At 38.3% G+C, this 20,609-nt stretch overlaps 1 protein-coding gene across 1 annotated transcript in view; it reads right to left on the reverse strand.

Annotated features, from left to right (window-relative positions):
- Positions 1 to 20,609, reverse strand: part of EPS15 (epidermal growth factor receptor pathway substrate 15) — a 165,165-nt gene that overhangs the window by 103,401 nt on the left and 41,155 nt on the right. Inside the window, exons 2-8 of the mRNA XM_003258990.3 lie at positions 19,747 to 19,788; positions 11,419 to 11,508; positions 10,246 to 10,293; positions 6,404 to 6,499; positions 2,569 to 2,634; positions 994 to 1,119; positions 340 to 399 (exon numbers count right to left, since the gene is read on the reverse strand). Of these exons, the coding sequence (XP_003259038.2) occupies positions 340 to 399; positions 994 to 1,119; positions 2,569 to 2,634; positions 6,404 to 6,499; positions 10,246 to 10,293; positions 11,419 to 11,508; positions 19,747 to 19,788 (528 nt within the window). The remainder of the gene's footprint in view (positions 1 to 339; positions 400 to 993; positions 1,120 to 2,568; positions 2,635 to 6,403; positions 6,500 to 10,245; positions 10,294 to 11,418; positions 11,509 to 19,746; positions 19,789 to 20,609) is intronic.

Genomic DNA, 20,609 nt, shown 5'->3' on the forward strand with positions numbered 1-20,609 from the left:
CCAGCCTGGCCAGTATGGCAAGACCCCATCTCTTCAAAGGATACCAAAATTAGCCGGGCGTGGTGGCATGTGCCTGTAATCCCAGATACTTGGGAGGCTGAGGCACGAGAATTACTTGAACCTGGGAGGTAGAGGTTGTGGTGAGCCAAGATCGTGCCACTGCACTCCAGCCTGGGTGACAGAGTAAGACTCTGTCTCAAAAAAAAAAAAAAAAAAAAAAAGTCCACCCAATAATCTGATGGGAATATAGTTTTCCTCTAAGGATGAACTAAAACAAGATATTTGCACATGAGAAAATCATTAAGATAATGAAGATGTTAAGAGCATTAGATTACTTACAACTGCAAACTCATCTCTGTCAAGCATTCCATCGTGGTCAATATCACTCAACTCCCAAACCTTAAAAAGAGAAGAATTGAAAAAAGATTAATGTGCTTTCAGTTCATGTTCTACTTGAGGGCAAGGAAAGAAAGTATATGAGCTAGGAATGGTGGCTCATGCCCATATGGCCTCCCAGCACTTTGGGAGGCCAAGGCAGGAGGACCACTTGAGCCCAGGAGTTTGAGACAGCCTAGGAAACATAACGAGATCCCTTTACTACTTTATGATTTCAGAGATAAAACTATTCCTTACAACAAGACACCATGATACAGCCACAGAGTAAGTGGCAGACATAAAATACTGATGGTCTCTAGAAATTAACTCAAGCAAACAGGAGGTCAAGGGTGTACAGCACAAACTAAAAAAGGACCTACTTAAGGGGCTTACATATGTAATTAATTTCAACCACTCATTTTTACAGGGAATAACCAAATGCAGAAACAAGTTGGCAATAATTTTATACATTAAGTCAGAAAACAAAAAAATCCTATAATGATACAACTTTAAAATAAGATTTGTATATTTTTAACAAAGAGTTATACATGCTCCTGGTATAACAGATATAAAATTAAAATACATAAAAATTACATTTAGGAGTAAATAATATCTTACTCTTCCAAGGATATCCACAGGTAACTTAGAGTTGAGCAACACTGGTTTCACTTTATCACCAGATAGAAATCCATTCACTGGGCTTAAACTATCAAATATTGCATCATATTTGGCCTTATCTTCAGGCTACAATAAAAAACAAAATCACAAGTTAAACAATAGAGAAAATGATTTAACTGCAGTTATAAAAATCAAGTCCTTAAAGAATAGACTACATATGTTTTTAAACTATCATTTAAAAAACATTTTTCACTTTCATCAAAATATAATATTCATTGTAAAGATATGCAAGAAAAAAATACATAGGAAATAATTTCAAAGTGACTTTACCCAAGAGTCTGGTGTTGCCCATTCTTTTTGCAGCTGGAACACCATCTTTATTTTCCAACTACTGGGTTAGAATCAAAATATTTCAGAGGTAGAAGGGCTTTGAAGAACATCTAGTCCAACCCTCTCACTTAAATAGACCCAGAGCAAAAAAGTAACTTTTATAAGAACACACAGCTAATTAGTGACATTCCATGACTCTCTAAAGATGGTATGAGGTACAGTTCAAATAAATAAATTTTTTTTTTTTTTTGAGACAGAGTCTTGCACTGTCGCCCAGGCTGGAGTGCAGTGGCACAATCTCGGCTCACTGTAGCCTCCACCTCCCGGGTTCAAGCGATTCTCCTGCCTCAGCCTCCCGAGTAGCTGGGATTACAGGCACCTGCCACCATGCCCAGCTAATTTTCTTGTACTTTTAGTAGAGACGGGGTTTCACTATGTTGGCCAGGCTGGTCTCAAACTCCTGACCTCATGATCTGCCCGCCTCACCCTCCCAAAGGGCTGGGATTACAGGTATGAGCCACAAATAAATTTTTAAAAATAAAATAATTACTACAGGAATAAACATCAAGATTTCTCCATTTTTCCCAAAGCAATATTTCTTTTTCTTGTCAATAACAAGATATCTCCTAAAATTTTAAAAGTTATTTGTGTAACATGAAAAACTATTGTTCATTATTTGCCCAGTCAAGGCCATATTCCCACATTTTTAAAATTTAGTGCCCAGTCCACAGCATACAAAGACATACAAATAAAAATGGTTTTCAAAAAAATGTACACATTTATCAAAGCTCATTTGATCTGCTACAGTCTAAGCATTTTTAAATTATAAGTTTTATAGTACGATATGATTTGGCTCTGAAAAACTATAATGCAAAATACCTATTTCTAAAAAGATTTCATAAAGAATTGTTTTAGAGTCATCTAGAAAATACATAGTTAACCAGAATTTTCAAGTAAGAAATAATACCAGTGGGGTAAACTATCTTTTAATCAAATACTTTAGTTAATACAAGATTATGACATCACCATTTTTCTTTACATTATAACAGATATACGAGTAGACCAATACTGTCACAAAACTGACAGAGCCGAAAGATCCCTCAGAAACACCAGTAATAGCTTCTCCCCTACCTTTCCTTAAACATATATGAAAGTCTAATGAAGATAACAATATATTTCAGAGGTAGAGAGACAGTGGATAGGAAGCAATGAAGGGGTGAGAGAATAGTTACAAAGTTTACTTACTTTTACAGCCCATGGGAGCTCAGCTGCAGAGGTTCCACTGATTAGCAAAGGACTACTGGTATCATGCTACAGAGGAAAGTAAAGCACAAGAGCTGAAATTCTCACATCAAGAAGCAATGAAGAAAAAATGGTTTTTGGATTTAAATATATTCATACAAAATGCTGGATCTCAATGCACACAGGACACTATTTTACATTTACTAGACCATCTAAGTAACAATAAAACAAAGTGACTATAATACCATATTTTTACTGTACCTTTTCTGGTTTTTATTTTGTTTCTGAGATGGAGTCTTGCTCTGTTGCCCAGGCTGGAGTGCAGTGGCGCAATTTCGGCTCACTGCAACCTCCATCTCCCGGGTTCAAGCGATTCTCTTGCCTCAGCCCCCAAGTAGCTGGGATTACAGGAATGCACCACCACACCCGACTAATTTTTATATTTTTAGTTGAGATGGGATTTCACCACGTTGGCCAGGCTGGTCTTGAACTCCTGACCTCAGGTGATCCACCTGCCTCAGCCTCCCAAAGTGCTGAGATTACAGGTGTGAGCCACCACGCCCAGCCCCTTTTCTGTTTAAATACACAAATACCATCATGTTACAATTGCCTACAGTATTCAGTACAGTATGGTATTCAGTGCTGTGTAAGTTTCTAGGCTAGGAGCAGCAGGCTATGTACCATGCAGCCCAGGTATGCTGTAGGCTATACTATCTAGGTTTGTACACTCTGATGTTTGCACAATGATGAAACTGCCTAATGATCCATTTCTCAGAATGTATCCCTGTTGTTAAGCAATGCATGGCTGTAATGCAGGTAGGCAACAAATCCCTACATTGACCTTCTGACTACATGCCTAAACATAAAAGTGCAGAAATTCTCTAAACTTAAGAAATTAAATTCTTAGTATGCAGACCAAAAGCTTCTAAAATGTTGAGTTTAAAAACAAGCAACTAGTTACTGGGAAGGATCACTTCAGCCCAGTTCAAGGTGACAGTGAGCTATGATCGCAGCACTGTATTCCAGCCTGGGCAACAGAATGAAGCCATCTCTTAAAATTTAAAAAAAAAACAAGAGGAGCCATAAAATATCTGGGGAAAAAAAGGAGTGAGGTGGGGAGAACTAGGCATACTAGATTTAAAAAACATGTCACTAAATATGATAATTAAAACAATGTAACATCGGGCCGGGCGCAGTGGCTCACGCTTGTAATCCCAGCACTTTGGGAGGCCAAGGCGGGCGGATCATGAGGTCAGGAGATCGAGACCATGATGAAACCCCGTCTCTACTAAAAATACAAAAAATTAGCCGGGTGTGGTGGCGGGCGCCTGTAGTCCCAGCTACTCGGAGAAGCTGAGGCAAGAGAATGGCGTGAACCTGGGAGGCGGAGCTTGCAGTGAGCCGAGATTGCGCCACTGCACTCCAGCCTGGGCCACAGAGCGAGATTCCGTCTCCAAAAAAAAAAAAAAACAAAAACAAACAAACAAAAAACAATGTAACATCAGCATATGGTATGGATAAATAGATCAATAGGTAAAAATAAAAATATCCAGTAAGCAATCAAAATACATAAGAGAATTTGGCACACAATTGAGGTGGCATTTCAAAGGGAATGAAGAGACAGAAACTGAAGGATGGATTATTTAATAAACTCTATTGACTATACTTTCTGTAGGGTAGCCATCTTGAAAAAATATAAAGTTGAATCTAGGCTAGGTGTGGTGGCTCATGTCTGTAATCCCAGAACTTTGGGAGGCCAAGGTGGGCAGATCACCTGAGGAGTTCGAGACCAGCCTGACCAACATGGTGAAAAACCCTCTCTACCCGCCCCCCAAAAAAAATTAGCTGGATGTGGTGGCGGGTGCCTGTAATCCCAGCTACTCAGGAGGCTAAGGCAGGAGAATCGCTTGAACCCAGGAGGTGGAGGTTGCAGACAGCTGAGATTGCACCACTACAGTCCAGCCTGGTTGACAAGAGTGAAACTCTCTTTCAAAAAAAAAAAAAAAATAGAATCTATACTCACATCCTAGATCAATACTAACTTAAGTGTAAAAAATAAAAAATAAAAATTTTTAACCTGACAATTTATTTACACAAAAGACAATAATAAGCCAGGCTCAGTAGTACATGCCAATTGTCCCAGCTATTTGGGAGGCTAAGGCAGAAGTATCACTTGTGCCCAGGAATTCAAGGCTAGCCTGGGCAACATGGTAAGATCCTGTCTCTTCAAAAAAAATAAGACAAATGACAAAATAGGAAAAAAAGACTTGCAACTCATATAGACAAAGAGTTAATGTCCTAATAATTAAAGAGGCCCCAGAATTCAGTAAGTAAAAGGGCAACAACCAAGAAAAATGGGCAAAAGCTATAAACAGACATTCACATAAAGGCAATGTAAACATAAGAAAAGCTTATAAGAAAGCTATTCTTATTAGCACAAGAAAAGCTATTCAACCTCACTCCATAAAACCAAAAGGATAAATTTAAAATTACATACTATCTGTCACCTAACAAACCGACAAAAGATCTAAAAGTTTAACCAAAGTATGCTAGCCAAAGTGTATAGAAACGCACTCAAACAATTGCTGGAGGGAGGGTGAACTAGTACAACCACTATGGAAAGCAAGTTGACAAAATACATAGAAATTACAAAGGCAAAAACTTTTGAACAGCATTTCTACTTTTGGAAATTAGCACATATAAATACATTTGTGCACATGCAAAATAACATATGTCCAAGGTTATTATTTATTGTAGCATTTTTTTATAATGAAAGATTCAAAATAAACTAAAAGCCTATCAGTAGAAAGTTAATTATCATAAACAAAAGCAAAGAAATACTACACGGCTATAAAAAACAAAGTGGAAGCTTCTATGTAATGATATATAAATACCTCTAAAACTTAAAAAGCTACTTATAAAAGGTACAGAATTATGTGTATAGCAGGAGTCCCCAATCCCTGGGCCACAAACTGGTACCCGTCCATGGCCTGTTAGGAACTGAGCTGTATAGCAGGAGGTGAGTAGCTGGCAGGCAAGCATTATGGCCTGAGCTCCAACTCCTGTCAGATCAGCGGCGGCATTAGATTCTCATAGGAGCACAAACCTTATTGTGAACTGCGCATGTGAGGGATCTAGGTTGCATGCTACTTATAAGAATCTAATGCCTGATGATGTGGAACAGTTTCATTCTGAAACCATCCATCCCTCCCAGGTCCATGGAAAAATTGTCTTCCATGAAACCGGTCCCTGGTGCCAGAAAGGTTGGGGACCGTTAATATATAGCATGCTACAATTAAAGTAAAATAAGAAAATAAGTATTTATATTTCTTTTTTTTTTTTTTAAGACAGGGTCTTAAACCATCAACCAAGCTGGAGAGCGACGGTGTGATCACGGCTCATTGCAGCCTTGAGCTCCCAGGCTCAAATGATCCTCCCATCTCAGCCTCCCAAGTAGCTGAGACCAGACGTGCACACCAACACACTCGGCTAAATTTTAGATTTTTTTGTAGAGATGGGGGTCTCGCTTTGTTTCCCAGCTAGTCTTGAACTCCTGGGCTCAAGTGATCCTCCCACTTCTGCCTCCCAAAGTGTTGGGATTACAGGCGTGAGCCACCTCGCCCAGCCTGTAGTTTTTTACATATACATATATAATCACTCTGGAAGGATACACAAGAAATTAACTAAAAACAGCAGTAGCCAGTAGGGGAGAAAAGCCAAGTAGTGAGTGAAAGGGCCAAACGGAGAATTCCTTTTAATATATTACTTTTAATTTTCAAATAACGTGGTGTCACTTTTAAAAAATTAAATACAATTTAAATCTAAAAGCATTTCTTACAAATCTTGGTGGAGGAACAGCCAGGTTCAAACTATTTAGTGAAACTTCCAATCCATTCTGGGCACATGCCACAAGACGCAAAGCAACAAAGAATTCCTAAGAAAGAAAAGTATGAATGTTAAGAGCATTCTCCCTCTACCTACTTACCTACCTGCACAAATACTTACAATCTAAAAATATATAACAATTCATAATTACTACAGAGGTCTTATGTAGCAACAAGTAGCATATTTGCTTCAAAAACATCTTGCAGAAAAATCCTATGTACAAAGATGTTCCTAATATTTATGAATCGCTAATAATAATATAAATGGGAAAATACATACAGATAGTGGAAATCATACAGAATACTCATGTTTAAAATAATACTTAGGGCCAGGCACAGTGGCTCACACCTGTAAGCTCAGCACTTTGGGAGGCCGACACGGGCAGATCACTTGAGGTCAGGAGTATGAGACCAGTCTGGCCAACATGGAGAAACCCCGTCTCTCTACTAAAAACACAAAAATTAGCCAGGTGTGGTGGCATGCACCTGTAGTCCCACCTACTCAGGAGGCTGAGGCAGGAGAATCACTTGAACATGGAAGGCAGAGGTTGCAGTGAGCCGAGATCGCGCCACTGCGCTCCAGCCTGGGTGACAGAGCGAGACTCTGTCTCAAATAAACAGACAAACCAAAAAAAAAAACAAATAATATTTAATGATATTAAGAGATGTATTTTATCATTTAAATGAGAAAAAAAGAATTAGAGAAAAATACCAGAAGAAAATAATACCTAAAATGTTATGAAAAGTCATCTCTGGATTGTGAGATTATAAATGTTGAAACTGGAACAGTAATTCAAATGACTTAATGACTGCGATTCCAGAAAAACTACAGAAAATAACTGTGCAACATCAAAAAAAACTATGTAACAGTTTAACTTCAAAATAATTATAACTCTCCCACAAAAGTCCTTGGATTTTTAGCAGTTGAAGTCTTAGTCTAAAACTTAATAAATAAATGCAAAGAAGCTGAAGCAACTGGTTTTCAGCTGTTTTGAGTTAGTGTCATAGCCATGATAACAAAAGCCTTTACTCCAGTTACAATTTGTCCAACCTGTCAATACCCTAGTATAGTCGCTGATGTAATCAACCCTTCACTACTTCTCTGAAATCCCGTATTCTCCCCATACCCTTCATACCCAATTCATAACCCATTCTCATCACCTTGCGGATTGTCTGCTTTACACAATCCCTTGCCTTCACTCATTTCTTGAAAAAATGCTATTTCAGGCCAGGTGCGGTGGCTCACGCTTGTAATCCCAGCACTTTGGGAGGCCGAGGCGGGTGGATCACGAGGTCAGGAGATGGAGACCACGGTGAAACCCTGTCTCTACTTAAAAAATACAAAAAAATTAGCCGGGCGTGGTGGTGGGCACCTGTAGTTCCAGTTACTCAGAGAAGCTGAGGCAGGAGAATGGCATGAACTCGGGAGGCGGAGCTTGCAGTGAGCCGAGATTGAGCCACTACACTCCAGCCTGGGTGAAAAAGCGAGACTCCATCTCAAAAAAAAAAAAAAAGAAAAAATGCTATTTCAAGATATCCCATTTTCTTCTCATTCATTCCACAACCTTCTGTGCAATCTGACTTCAACACCCATGATTAGCTAGAAAAACTACCACCTATGTCACAAATAATCTCCCAGCTACCAAACAGAATAGGCTTAAAAAAAAAAAAAAAAAAAGCCTCATACTGCTTATTCTTTTTGCAGCCTGGGAAAGTATCTTCCTGGAAGCTCTCCTCCACCAAACAGCTTCACAAAACCCTCCTAGTTCTCTTCTGACCTTTTAAGTCTCTTCTGTTGGAGTCAATGTCTTCCCTAACTGCTAGTATTCTAAGCATTCTAACATGACCCTCTTTCTTTTCTCACTCTATTTGAGATTCAATTACTCTTAGGTAATCAAGTCTATTACCACAGTATGGATGGGCTATGAAGTGAAATAATTCTGCATTAAATTCTAGTTCTGCTACTTATAGTTGTGAGGCCATGGGCAAGTTAAAACCCTTCCATAAAAGGGGGGCTAATACCTACCTTGCAATGTATTATGAGCAACAAAATAAAAACCATGCTGCAGGAGGAAAGTGCCTAGTGTCATTTTTGTTACATGGAAATTCATTAAGTATTGGTTTCTTTTCTTTCATTCATATGCTAACTCAAAAATCTGGGCCAGGCACGGTGGCTCACGCCTGTAATCCCAACACTTTGGGAGGCCAAGGTGAGTGGATCACTCGAGGTCAGGAGTTGAAGACCAGCCTGGCCAATATAGTGAAACCCCATCTCTACTAAAAATACAAAAAAACTAGCCAGGTGCAGAGGCATACGCCTGTAATCCCAGCTACTCCAGAGGCTGAGATGGGAGAATTGCTTGAATCCCAGAGGCAGAGGTTGCAGTGAGCCAAGATCACGCCACCATACTCCAGCCTGGGAGACAGAGCTTTGCTCTGTCTCAAAAAAAAAAAAAAAAAAAAATCTATGCTTCCAATGGGAACTTCAAAGTTTAACTGCAGACTCATAAATCCAGCCACCTGGAAGTAATAAGGCAACTCAAACTCAATATCCAAAATCTAAGAATTATAAATAAAAAATTTATTACACCGTAAAACCTTAAGACAGTGACCACATCTATCATGTTAACCTCTGTATTCCTAAAGCCTAGCTCATCATAGGTACTCAACAAATATTTGCTGACTGAGTACCTGGCACCTAGGTGGGCCCATATGAATTTCGTTTTCCTATGCCTCCAATACACCAAAGTAGCCCTTCTACCCAGAGACTTGAACAGGGACTACAATCTAGCCCTGAAATCTTAATTAAAAGACTGGATATTCTGACCCTCTCATCAATTTTCTCCAATATCTGGCTTTGATCCTGCTTCAGCTATGCCGGGGGTGGGAAGGAAGCCTAACTTTGAGTAGTGGCACTCAGCAAACTTGGAATTCAATCCTTATACAACTCTGAAATCCATCCCCAACAATCAGAACTTCAGAGTACACTGATGGTGTTCAACACCCTTGGCCATAACCACTTTTATGTATTCTGTTCAAGAATTTACTTCTGGTTTGTAAACCATTTTTTGGTTTATATATCAGGAGTAAGATATAGACCAGAATACTCACATCTCACATGTGATTAACCAAGAGTTTCCTTTCAAATCTTCAAATCTACTAGACAATACTATATCTTAACACTTACTTAATAACATTCACTTTTACTTACAACCCTATGTAAGTAGGAAAATTAAAGAGCAAAGTCTGTCTGAAAGACAAAAAAATAAACTCCAGGGCAACAATGTCACCAAACTCACACTAACTGTTAAGACTTACAGCCGGGCGCGGTGGCTCACGCCTGTAATCCCAGCACTTTGGGAGGCCAAGGTGGGCAGATCACAAGGTCAGGAGATTGAGACCATCCTGGCTAACACGGTGAAACCCTGTCTCTACTAAAAATACAAAAAATTAGCCAGGCGCGGTGGCGGGCACCTGTAGTCCCAGCTACTCGGGAGGCTGAGGCAGGAGAATGGCATGAACCCAGGAGGCGGAGCTTGCAGTGAGCCAAGATGGCGCCACTGCACTCTGGCCTGGGCGAAAGAGCAAGACTCCGTCTCAAACAAAAAAAAAAAAAAAAAGACTTACATTAACATCTAGTGATTGAAAATACTTTCATTGTTATACACTTGCCCTAGGCAAAACTCTAATGTTGGTAAAAACCAATTCTTGGCTTCAAAGTACAAAAAAAATCCTGTTGGCTATTTTTTATTTTGAATCACTCAAAAAAAAATTCATATGAATATCTGAAACTTACTTGTTTGTTCAGGATACCTTTGCCATCTGTGTCGGCTAAATCCCAAATCTGAAATTTAGGGGGAAAAATATCAATGTATATTTTAAACAAAAGTCATCTGAATGATAAATTAAATCTCTGCTATCTACAGCCTCATGCTCTCTGATAATCAGATCTAAGAATCACAGAATTAAGAGCGGAAAGAACCCTTAAAGATCATTTAGTGCAAGCTTGTCCAACTTGCAGCCCACAGGCCACATGCAGCCCAGGACGGCTTTGAACGTGGCCCAACACAAATCCATAAACTTTAAGAAATTATGAGGGTTCTTTCACGATTTTTTTTTTTTTTTTTTGCTCATCAGCTATCATTAGTGTTAATGTATTTTATATGTGTGGCCCAAGATAATTCTTCTTCTTTCAATGTGGCCCAGGGAAGCCAAAAGATTGGGCACCCCTGATTTAGTGCAACGCTTCACAAAGATACTAAGGCCCAATGAGGGTAAGTGACTTAGCTCAAGAACATTCAAGGCACCAGGGAAAGAAGTGAAGCCTAAGTTCTAACTTCCAGTCACATGCCTTTTTCACTAATCCAAGTTCTAACTCTGAGACCAATGCTCTTTCTACTAGAACGTACATACTATTCTTGATTTTGGATCCTTATTCTTTTCTATGTGCAAGTTGAGATGATTAATGTTTATTTGTGAATAATTAAATTATTAATAGTGATTATTTTTCAGGATTTTGAATATATATCAATATCACGTATAAGGAGTAGACAGGGGAGGGGCTTTCCACCTCTTTGTGCTCTTTTTAGAAAGCCTCTCATCCCCCAGTCTATTCACCACACGTTAAACAGAGACAGTTATAACAGAGGAAGTAGGGATAGAGCCAAGTCTTTGAGTGTGTGGGAAGATTCCCAGTCTTCACTGTTTCTCCCCACCAAATGTACTTACTACTTCCTCATTTTATCCTATTAAAAAGTAGTTTGTTTCTAAAAATCTGAAAAACACCTTACTTTTCAAGAGGGTAAATCACTACGCTACAAATTCCCTTCATCCTACTATTAAAATGGCTTCTATGACTCGGTTCTAACTTCTAAATTTCTTGATGGCATCTTTCTAAATTTGCATCCAGTTCATCTATAGTACATATTCCTTACAAACTCATAATCTAGTTATAATGAACGAATACTACCTTTCCAAGTATCAAGTCTGGAAGCCCTGATTTTTTCAGGAAAGCAGCAGCATCAGAAGCCAACACCCTTCCAGTATTGCCTGTATCAACCTGAAAAGATACAAATCCAGAAGTTGACAACAAAATACAAAGGCAAAATTATCACCATTTACTTGCCTTCCATCCCTGTGATTTGGGACCTGGCTTTTGCAAGAAAGGAATGAGAATCCTTTGACTACCATGGGCCAAAGAATATGAGTAGTACTATCTAGACAGCACTGGCAATTTACAAAGTGTTTTTTTTTTATCATGCCCTACCATACAAATGAGGAAAGTGAAGCTCAGAGGATGTCAAAGCAAATTCGTGGGGTTGTAACATCAACACATATCTTCTATAGCTGTCATTTAAATTCCAATTAAATGGCACTAGGAAGAAAGGGGCAGCATTTCCTACAGAGGTCTTTTGACAAATGGGAATAGTTGCACATGTTATGTGCGTCTTCAAACTTCTTTCAATCATCAACTTTCGCTTTTATACCTACTCTTAGGAACTGCAGCACTTTAAAACAAATCAAAGCAATAGCAGCTCTAAAACCAGCAGTGATTCCATAATAAACTTGAAGAAACCTTTTTAAAGCTTTAAGTTCCTAAAACTCATTAGGGAACATATGATTTTAACTGACCAGGGACTTTCCTTTAAGACAGAATGAGGTCACAAGAACAGAAAAAACAAACAAACAACAACAACAACAAAAAAAAAAAAATAGGAAAAAAAGACTCATTTTTGTAAAGATTTCCTAAAGTTCCATTTGTAAAAATGAAAAGTACATTTTAAAAAGTCATGGGAAAGGTAACAGGATACTAGTATATTTGTGAGATATCTGTTTTTCCAGTTTAGTTAAAAGGTTAAGTTTACTGTAAACATATACTGTACAAAGCATTCTAGACAGCCCAATCCTAGCAAAGAAGCAAAAGGGAAAACCTTTCTTTAAAGTGGTACAACACGGGAAAAATCACGCGCTCAGCAAAAAAGAAAAACATGGCCTAATCCTTCAAATTTGGAATAAGAGGAAGTATAAGGATTGGGAAACCTGCCTGTAGAATTCTCCAGAACTCCTTTTCTTTGCCTACTTCCTGATCAGCATAGAAAACAAATATCCATACCCAACATAACCTACTAAATATGGAAGCATTCAGGGGAAACATTGATCAAACTCTTATGAAATCATTATGTATTGTATCCCAATTAAGAATTTTACTATCTTCCATTCTTTTGGTTACCCTAATAATATAAACATTTAGTCTTTGTCATCTACAGGCAGTTTCTGAGGTATTCTGATGCTTGCCTAAAGGCTCTGCCATAGGCAAGGCCAGAAGCTATAGGCCAGAAGCTGATATATCTTCAACAAAGAGTCTTAGAGCCTCATGAAAATGACTATACTTTTGATATAGTCTGTATCTATAAGACATACATAGTCTGAATTATTAACATTTCAAAAAGTGGATTTTTGGATAAAGACTCCTCAGCTGACATCACACTACTTTCAGACCATATTGGTGGATGAAGTCAGGATTTCCAGGACTCTTTTCAGTCTAAAAGAAGATGTACTTCATAAAAGCAGACTTCTAATCCAAAATTCAGCTGAACAAGAATTACACAGCACTGAATGAACTGTTGAGGAAAATTTAATTATAGTTATTTACTTGGAATACTGTTGGCATTATTTTAATGTTCTATTTTCTAATAGCTATGTGCATAAGCCCTTTCTGAGACCCTCAACTTAGTAGCCTCTGCTTTTGTAAACCAAATGAAATAGTTTTCTTTTTTTAATTATTATTATATTCTAAGTTCTAGGGTCCATGTGCACAACATGCAGGTTTGTTACATATGTATATATGTGCCATGTTGGTGTGCTGCACCCACTAACTTGTCATTTACATTAGGTATTCATCTCCTAATGCTATCCCTCCCCCCTTCCCCCAACCCACGAAAGGCCCCGGTGTGTAATGTTCCCCACCCTGTGTCCAAGTGTTCTCATTGTTCAATTCCCACCTATGAGTGAGAACATGTGATGTTTGGTTTTTTGTCCTTGCGATAGTTTGCTCAGAACGATGGTTTCCAGCTTCATCCACATCCTTGCAAAGGACATGAACTCATCCTTTTTTATGGCTGCACAGTATTCCACGTTGTACATGTGCCACATTTTCTTAATCCAGTCTATCATTGATGGGCATTTGGGTTGGTTCCAAGTCTTTGCTACTGTGAATAGTGCCACAATAGACATACGTGTGCATGTGTCTTTATAGCAGCATGATTTATAATCCTTTGGGTATATACCCAGTAATGGGATGGCTGGGTCAAATGCTATTTCTAGTTCTAGATCCTTGAGGAATTGCCACACTGTATTCCACAATGGTTGAACTAGTTTACACTCCCACCAACAGTGTAAAAGTGTTCCTATTTCTCCACATCCTCTCCAGCATCTGTTTCCTGACTTTTTAATGATCACCATTCTAACTGGTGTGAGATGGTATCTCACTGTGGTTTTGATTTGCATTTCTCTGATGACCAGTGATGATAAGCATTTTTTCATGTGTCTGTTGGCTGCATAAATATCTTCTTTTGAGAAATGTCTGTTCATATCCTTCACCTACTTTTTGATGGGGTTGTTTTGATTTTTTCTTGTAAATTTGTTTAAGTTCTTTGTAGATTCTGGATATTAGCCCTTTGTCAGATGGGTACATTGTAAAAATTTTCTCCCACTCTGTAGGTTGCCTGTTCACTCTGATGGTAGTTTCTTTTGCTGTGCAGAAGCTCTTTAGTTTAATTAGATCCCATTTGTCAATTTTGACTTTTGTTGCCATTGCTTTTGGTGTTTTAGTCATGAAGTTCTTGCCCATGCTTATGGCCTGAATGGTATTGCCTAGGTTTTCGTCTAGGGTTTTTATGGTTTTAGGTCTAACATTTAAGTCTTTAATCCATCTTGAATTAATTTGTGTATAAAGTGTAAGGAAGGGATCCAGTTTCAGCTTTCTACATATGGCTAGCCCGTTTTCCCAGCACCATTTATTACATAGGGAATCCTTTCCACATTTCTTGTTTTTGTCAGGTTTGTCAAAGATCAGATGATTGTAGATGTGTGGTATTATTTCTGAGGGTTCTGTTCTGTTCCATTGGTCTATATCTCTGTTTTGGTACCAGTACCATGCTGTTTTAGTTACTGTAGCCTTGTAGTATAGTTTGAAGTCAGGTAGTGTGATGCCTCCAGCTTTGTTCTTTTTGCTTAGGATTGTCTTGGCAATGTGGGCTCTTTTTTGGTTCCATATGAACTTTAAAGTAGTTTTTTTCCAATTCTGTGAAGAAAGTCATTGGTAGCTTCATGGGGATGGCACTGAATCTAAATTACCTTGGGCAGTATGGCCATTTTCATGATATTGATTCTTCCTATCCATGAGTATGGAATGTTCTTCTATTTGTTTGTGTCCTCTTTTATTTCGCTGAGCAGTGGCTTATAGTTCTCCTTGAAGAGGTCCTTCACCCTTTTGGGAGGGTGTATGTGTCAAGGAATTTATCCATTTCTTCTGGATTTTCTAGTTTATTTGTGTAGAGATGTTTATAGTATTCTCTGACGGTATTTTGTATTTCTGTGGGATCGGTGGTGATATCCTCTTTATCATTTTTTATTCCATCTATTTGATTCTTCTCTCTTTTCTTCTTTATTAGTCTTGCTAGCGGTCTATCAATTTTGTTGATCTTTTCAAAAAACCAGCTCCTGGATTCATTGATGTTTTGAAGGGTTTTTTGTGTCTCTATTTCCTTCAGTTCTGCTCTGATCTTAGTTATTTCTCGTTGGTTCTGTTTATATGCTGGATTACGTTTATTGACTGCATATGTTGAACCAGCCTGGCATCCCAGGGATGAAGCCCATTTGATCATGGTGGATAAGCTTTTTGATGTGCTGCTGGATTTGGTTTGCCAGTACTTTATTGAGGATTTTTGCATCGATGTTCACCAGGGATATTGGTCTAAAATTCTCTTTTTTTGTTGTGTCTCTGCCAGGCTTTGGTATCAGGATGATGCCGGCCTCATGAGTTACGGAGGATTCCCTCTTTTTCTATTGACTGGAATAGTTTCAGAAGGAATGGTACCAGCTCCTCCTTGTACCTCTGGTACAATTCGGCTGTCAATCTATCTGGTCCTGGACTTTTTTTGGTTGGTAAGCTATTAATTATTGCCCCAATTTCAGAGCCTGTTATTGCTCTATTCAGAGATTCAACTTCTTCCTGGTTTAGTCTTGGGAGGGTGTATGTGTCCAGGAATTTATCCATTTCTTCTAGATTTTCTAGTTTATTTGCGTAGAGGTGTTTATAGTAGTCTCTGATGGTAGTTTGTATTTCTGTGGGATCGGTGGTGATATCCCCTTTATCATTTTCTATTGTGTCTATTTGATTCTTCTCTCTTTTCTTCTTTATTAGTCTTGCTAGCGGTCTATCAATTTTGTTGATCTTTTCAAAAAACCAGCTCCTGGATTCACTGATTTTTTGAAGGGTTTTTTGTGTGTCTATTTCCTTCAGTTCTGCTCTGATCTTAGTTATTTCTTGCCTTCTGCTAGTTTTTGAATGTGTTTGCTCTTGCTTCTCTAGTTCTTTTAATTGTGATGTTAGGGTGTCAATTTTAGATCTTTTCTGCTTTCTCTTGTGGGCATTTAGTGCTATAAATTTCCCTCTACACACTGCTTTGAATGTGTCCCAGAGATTCTGGTATGTTGTGTCTTTGTTCTCGTTGGTTTCAAAGAACATCTTTATTTCTGCCTTCATTTCGTTATGTACCCAGTACTCATTCAGGAGCAGGTTGTTCAGTTTCCATGTAGTTGAGCGGTTTTGAGTGAGTTTCTTAATCCTGAGTTCTGGTTTGATTGCACTGTGGTCTGAGAGACAGTTTGTTATAATTTCTGTTCTTTTACATTTGCTGAGGAGTGCTTTACTTCTAACTATGTGGTCAATTTTGATGAATAGGTGTGGTGCGGTGCTGAAAATAATGTATATTCTGTTGATTTGGGGTGGTGAGTTCTGTAGATGTCTGTTAGGTCCGCTTGGTGCAGAGCTGAGTTCAAGTCCCGGATAACCTTGTTAACAGTGGGGTGTTAAAGTCTCCCACTATTATTGTGTGGGAGTCTAAGTCTCTTTGTAGGTCTCTAAGGACTTGCTTTATGAATCTGGGTGCTCCTGTATTGGGTGCATATATTTTTAGGATAGTTAGCTCTTCTTGTTGAATTGATCCCTTTACCATTATGTAATGGCCTTCTTTGTCTCTTTTGATCTTTGTTCGTTTAAAGTCTGTTTTATCAGAGACTAGGACTGCAACCCTTGCCCTTTTTTTGTTTTCCATTTGCTTGGTAGATCTTCCTCCATCCGTTTATTTTCAGCCTATGTGTGTCTCTGCACATGAGATGGGTTTCCTGAATACAGCACACTGATAGGTCTTGACTCTTTACCCAATTTGCCAGTCTGTGTCTTTTAATTGGAGCATTTAGCCTCTACATTTAAGGTTAATATTGTTATATATGAATTTGATCCTGTCATCATGATGTTTGCTGGTTATTTTGCTTGTTAGTTGATGCACTTTCTTCCTAGCATCGATGGTCTTTACAATTTGGCATGTTTTTCCAGTGGCTGGTACTGGTTGTTTCTTTCCATGTTTAGTGCTTCCTTCAGGAGCTCTTGTAAGGCAGGCCTGGTGGTGACAAAATCTCTCAGCATTTGCTTGTCTGTAAAGGATTTTATTTCTTCTTCACTTATGAAGCTTAGTTTGGCTGGATATGAAATTCTGGGTTGAAAATTCTTTTCTTTAAGAATGTTGAACATTGGCCCCCACTCTCTTCTGGCTGGTAGAGTTTCTGCCAAGAGATCTGCTATTAGTCTGATGGGCTTCCCTTTGTGGGTAATGCGACCTTTCTCTCTGGCTGCTCTTAACATTTTTTCCTTCATTTCAACTTTGGTGAATCTGACAATTATGTGTCTTGGAATTGCTCTTCTCGAGGAGTATCTTTGTGGCATTCTCTGTATTTCCTGAATTTGAATGTTGGCCTGCCTTGCTAGGTTGGGTAAGTTCTCCTGGATAATATCCTGAAGAGGGTTTTCCAACTTGGTTCCATTCTCCCCATCACTTTCAGGTACACCAATCAGATGTAGATTTGGTCTTTTTACATAGTCCCGTATTTCTTGGAGGCTTTTTTTGTTTCTTTTTACTCTTTTTTCTCTAAACTTCTCTTCTCACTTCATTTCATTCATTTGAGCTTCAACCACTGATACCCTTTCTTTCACTTGATCGAATTGGCTACTGAAGCTTGTGCATGCGTCACGTAGTTCTCGTGCCATGGTCTTCAGCTCCATCAGGTCGTTTAAGGTCTTCTCTACGCTGTTTATTCTAATTAGCCATTCGTCTAACCTTTTTCCAGGTTTTTAGCTTCTTTGCAATGGGTTCGAACATCCTCCTTTAGCTCGGAGAAGTTTGTTATTACTGATCGTCTGAAGCCTACTTCTGTCAACTTGTCAAAGTCATTCTCCATCCAGCTTTGTCCCATTGCTGGCGAGGAGCTGTGTTACTTTGGAGGAGAAGAGGCGCTCTGATTTTTAGAATTTTCAGCTTTTCTGCTCTGGTTTCTCCCCGTCAATAGTAGCTGATTCTCACTGACTCCTCAGAATTCAAAAACAAATACTTGTATGGAATGTTTTTACTCTTTATAGCAATATAGTTATTACATGGGTTCAATAGCAATTTGTTTTTCTTCTTATCAGGATGTAACTGGATAAGCCAATTGTGTAAAACAAGGCCATTATTTGAGAATGACTTCTTTTATTCAAACAAAACAAAGATTAAAGAACAAGTACTGACTTTATGTGGCACCAACATCACAAAGATCTCCCAAGAAAACTGGGCTGCTACCTGGTTTACAAGACCCCAGCCTCACAGGTAGTAAAGTAAGGTCACTTACCAGCAGGCTAGGAACCTTACCAAATCTGGGAAACCTCAAGATGAGATAAATTCACTCATATTTATATGTACTGAAGGTGAAATATGGTGGAGAGAATTTATAAGGTTTGTAGCACAGCCTTAAGATAGAAGAACAAATATAACAGGGGAATTAAAAAGTACAGTCTGAGATTCTTGATATTTTTCAGGCAGAAATTTTTCTCTGACCTTAAAAGTTGCAAAATAATTTATAGCTCCTGATTTGCAAGTCAAAACCAAAGAGGCCTGTAATGTTTAATTAATATTTGCTGCAACTATGTAAATAGCCAGGCCAAATATAATGAAACCAGCCTTTTCTGTGATCATAATCATAAGGTAGGGAGACTGTTAGAAAAAATAATCTGACACTTGAAAATGAGCAAATAAGATAGTCTATACCTTCAAGAAATTATCGTCTGATCTATGGTATGCACCCTTGATGACTTTCTTCTGTCTAGACTACTTTATACTCGTAGAGGTAGAGGTTAATAGAAACTGATAGCAATGCAAGTGACTCCTGTCCATACCAACACAAATGAATATTGTCTGGTGAAGTATGTAAATCTCTATAACTCATATTCCCTTTTTTTTTTTTTTTCAGATGGAGTTTCACTCTTTTTGCACAGGCTGGAGTGCAATGGCACGATCTCGGCTCACTGTAATCTCGCCTCCAGGTTCAAGTGATTCTCCTGCCTTAGCCTCCCAAGTAGGTGGGATTATCGGCATGCACCACCAAACCCAGTTAATCTTGTATTTTAGTAGAGACAGGGTTTCACCATGTTGGCCAGCCTGGTATTGAACTCCTGACCTCAGGTAATCTGCCCACCTCAGCCTCCCAAAGTGCTGGGATTACAGGTGTGAGCCACCGCACCCGGCCATATTCCCATTTTTATATCTGACCAGAGGCTGTATATCTGTACTAATTAACCAGTAATTAATGAGTTGAATAAAATCTGTGATACATGCTCATTATGTATTTGTATAAAAGTCAGGTTTTCACTTTGTGAAAATTATACTTTAATAAGTCTTAAAAACAACACAGAAGTTATTTGTACTTGTCTTAAGAATTTGGAATATTTATATCTGAATAAATCTATCAAATGTATAAATTTTCAACAGATATTTAAGACAACTAAGTACTTGGACTTAATTATCTTCCTTCATTTCTCTGGGATTGTCACATGCATTAAGTACTCAAAGTAGGAGGCTATAAACAAGAAATTGAAAACAAGACACACCAAATTTATCGAGCTAGCTGGTAATCTACAGGCATACAATCAAGAGTTGACAGTACATTTGATGTTCAATCCAGGCAAACAATGAAACAAAAATCTTACCTGTCTATAGTATTTTTCATATACAGGATTCCCACTTGATAACTGAAATAAATTAATAAAAATTAGATGCTATTCATTAACTTCTATTAACATATTTGGCATTCATTCAACAGATATTTGAGAAACAAAGATGAATAAGATAAAATATCCTTGATTTCAGGGGTTAGGTTTTGTTTCTCCTTGGGGAGCGTGAGACAGAGAATAGATAAAGATAGTCACATGGGTTACTAAGAATCAGGTAGACAAGAAATGAAACAAGAATCTTAAATTTTGTTTTTGACATCAAAACTTCTCTTCATCTAATATTTTACCCAGAAACCCAATGTGTAACAAATTAAGAATGAAATGCTTTCGATAAAGCCAGTTGTCAGAGGCCCAAATCCCCTAGAATTCATCCTCTACCCAAGTACCCAAAGTACCTACGAATACATTTCAAAAACCACTTCAATAAAACAATTAAATGAATATACAAACTGATGTACAGAAAGATAGTGATGTCATTAATGGGTGCAGGAAATCAACATGGCACATGTATACATATGTAACAAACCTGCACATTGTGCACATGTACCCTAAAACCTAAAGTATAATATTAATAAAAAAAAAAAGATAGTGATGTCATCAGATATAAACTGCTTGCAGAAAGGCAGTTCCATTAAATTCACACTACAGTTCAAAGAGTTCCTTGGTCAGCTTATGAACAAACTCATCTGAAATTCAATGTTTGAAGGATTGACTGGGCGCAGTGGCTCACACCAGTAATCCCAGCACTTTGGGAGGCTGAGGCAGGAGGATTGCTTGAACCCAAGAGTTTGAGACCAGCCTGGGCATCACAGTGAGACCTCGTCTTTACAAATAATTTA

This window comes from Nomascus leucogenys, chromosome 12 (genome assembly GCF_006542625.1).
Source record: "Nomascus leucogenys isolate Asia chromosome 12, Asia_NLE_v1, whole genome shotgun sequence".
Taxonomy (NCBI): Eukaryota; Metazoa; Chordata; class Mammalia; order Primates; family Hylobatidae; genus Nomascus; species Nomascus leucogenys.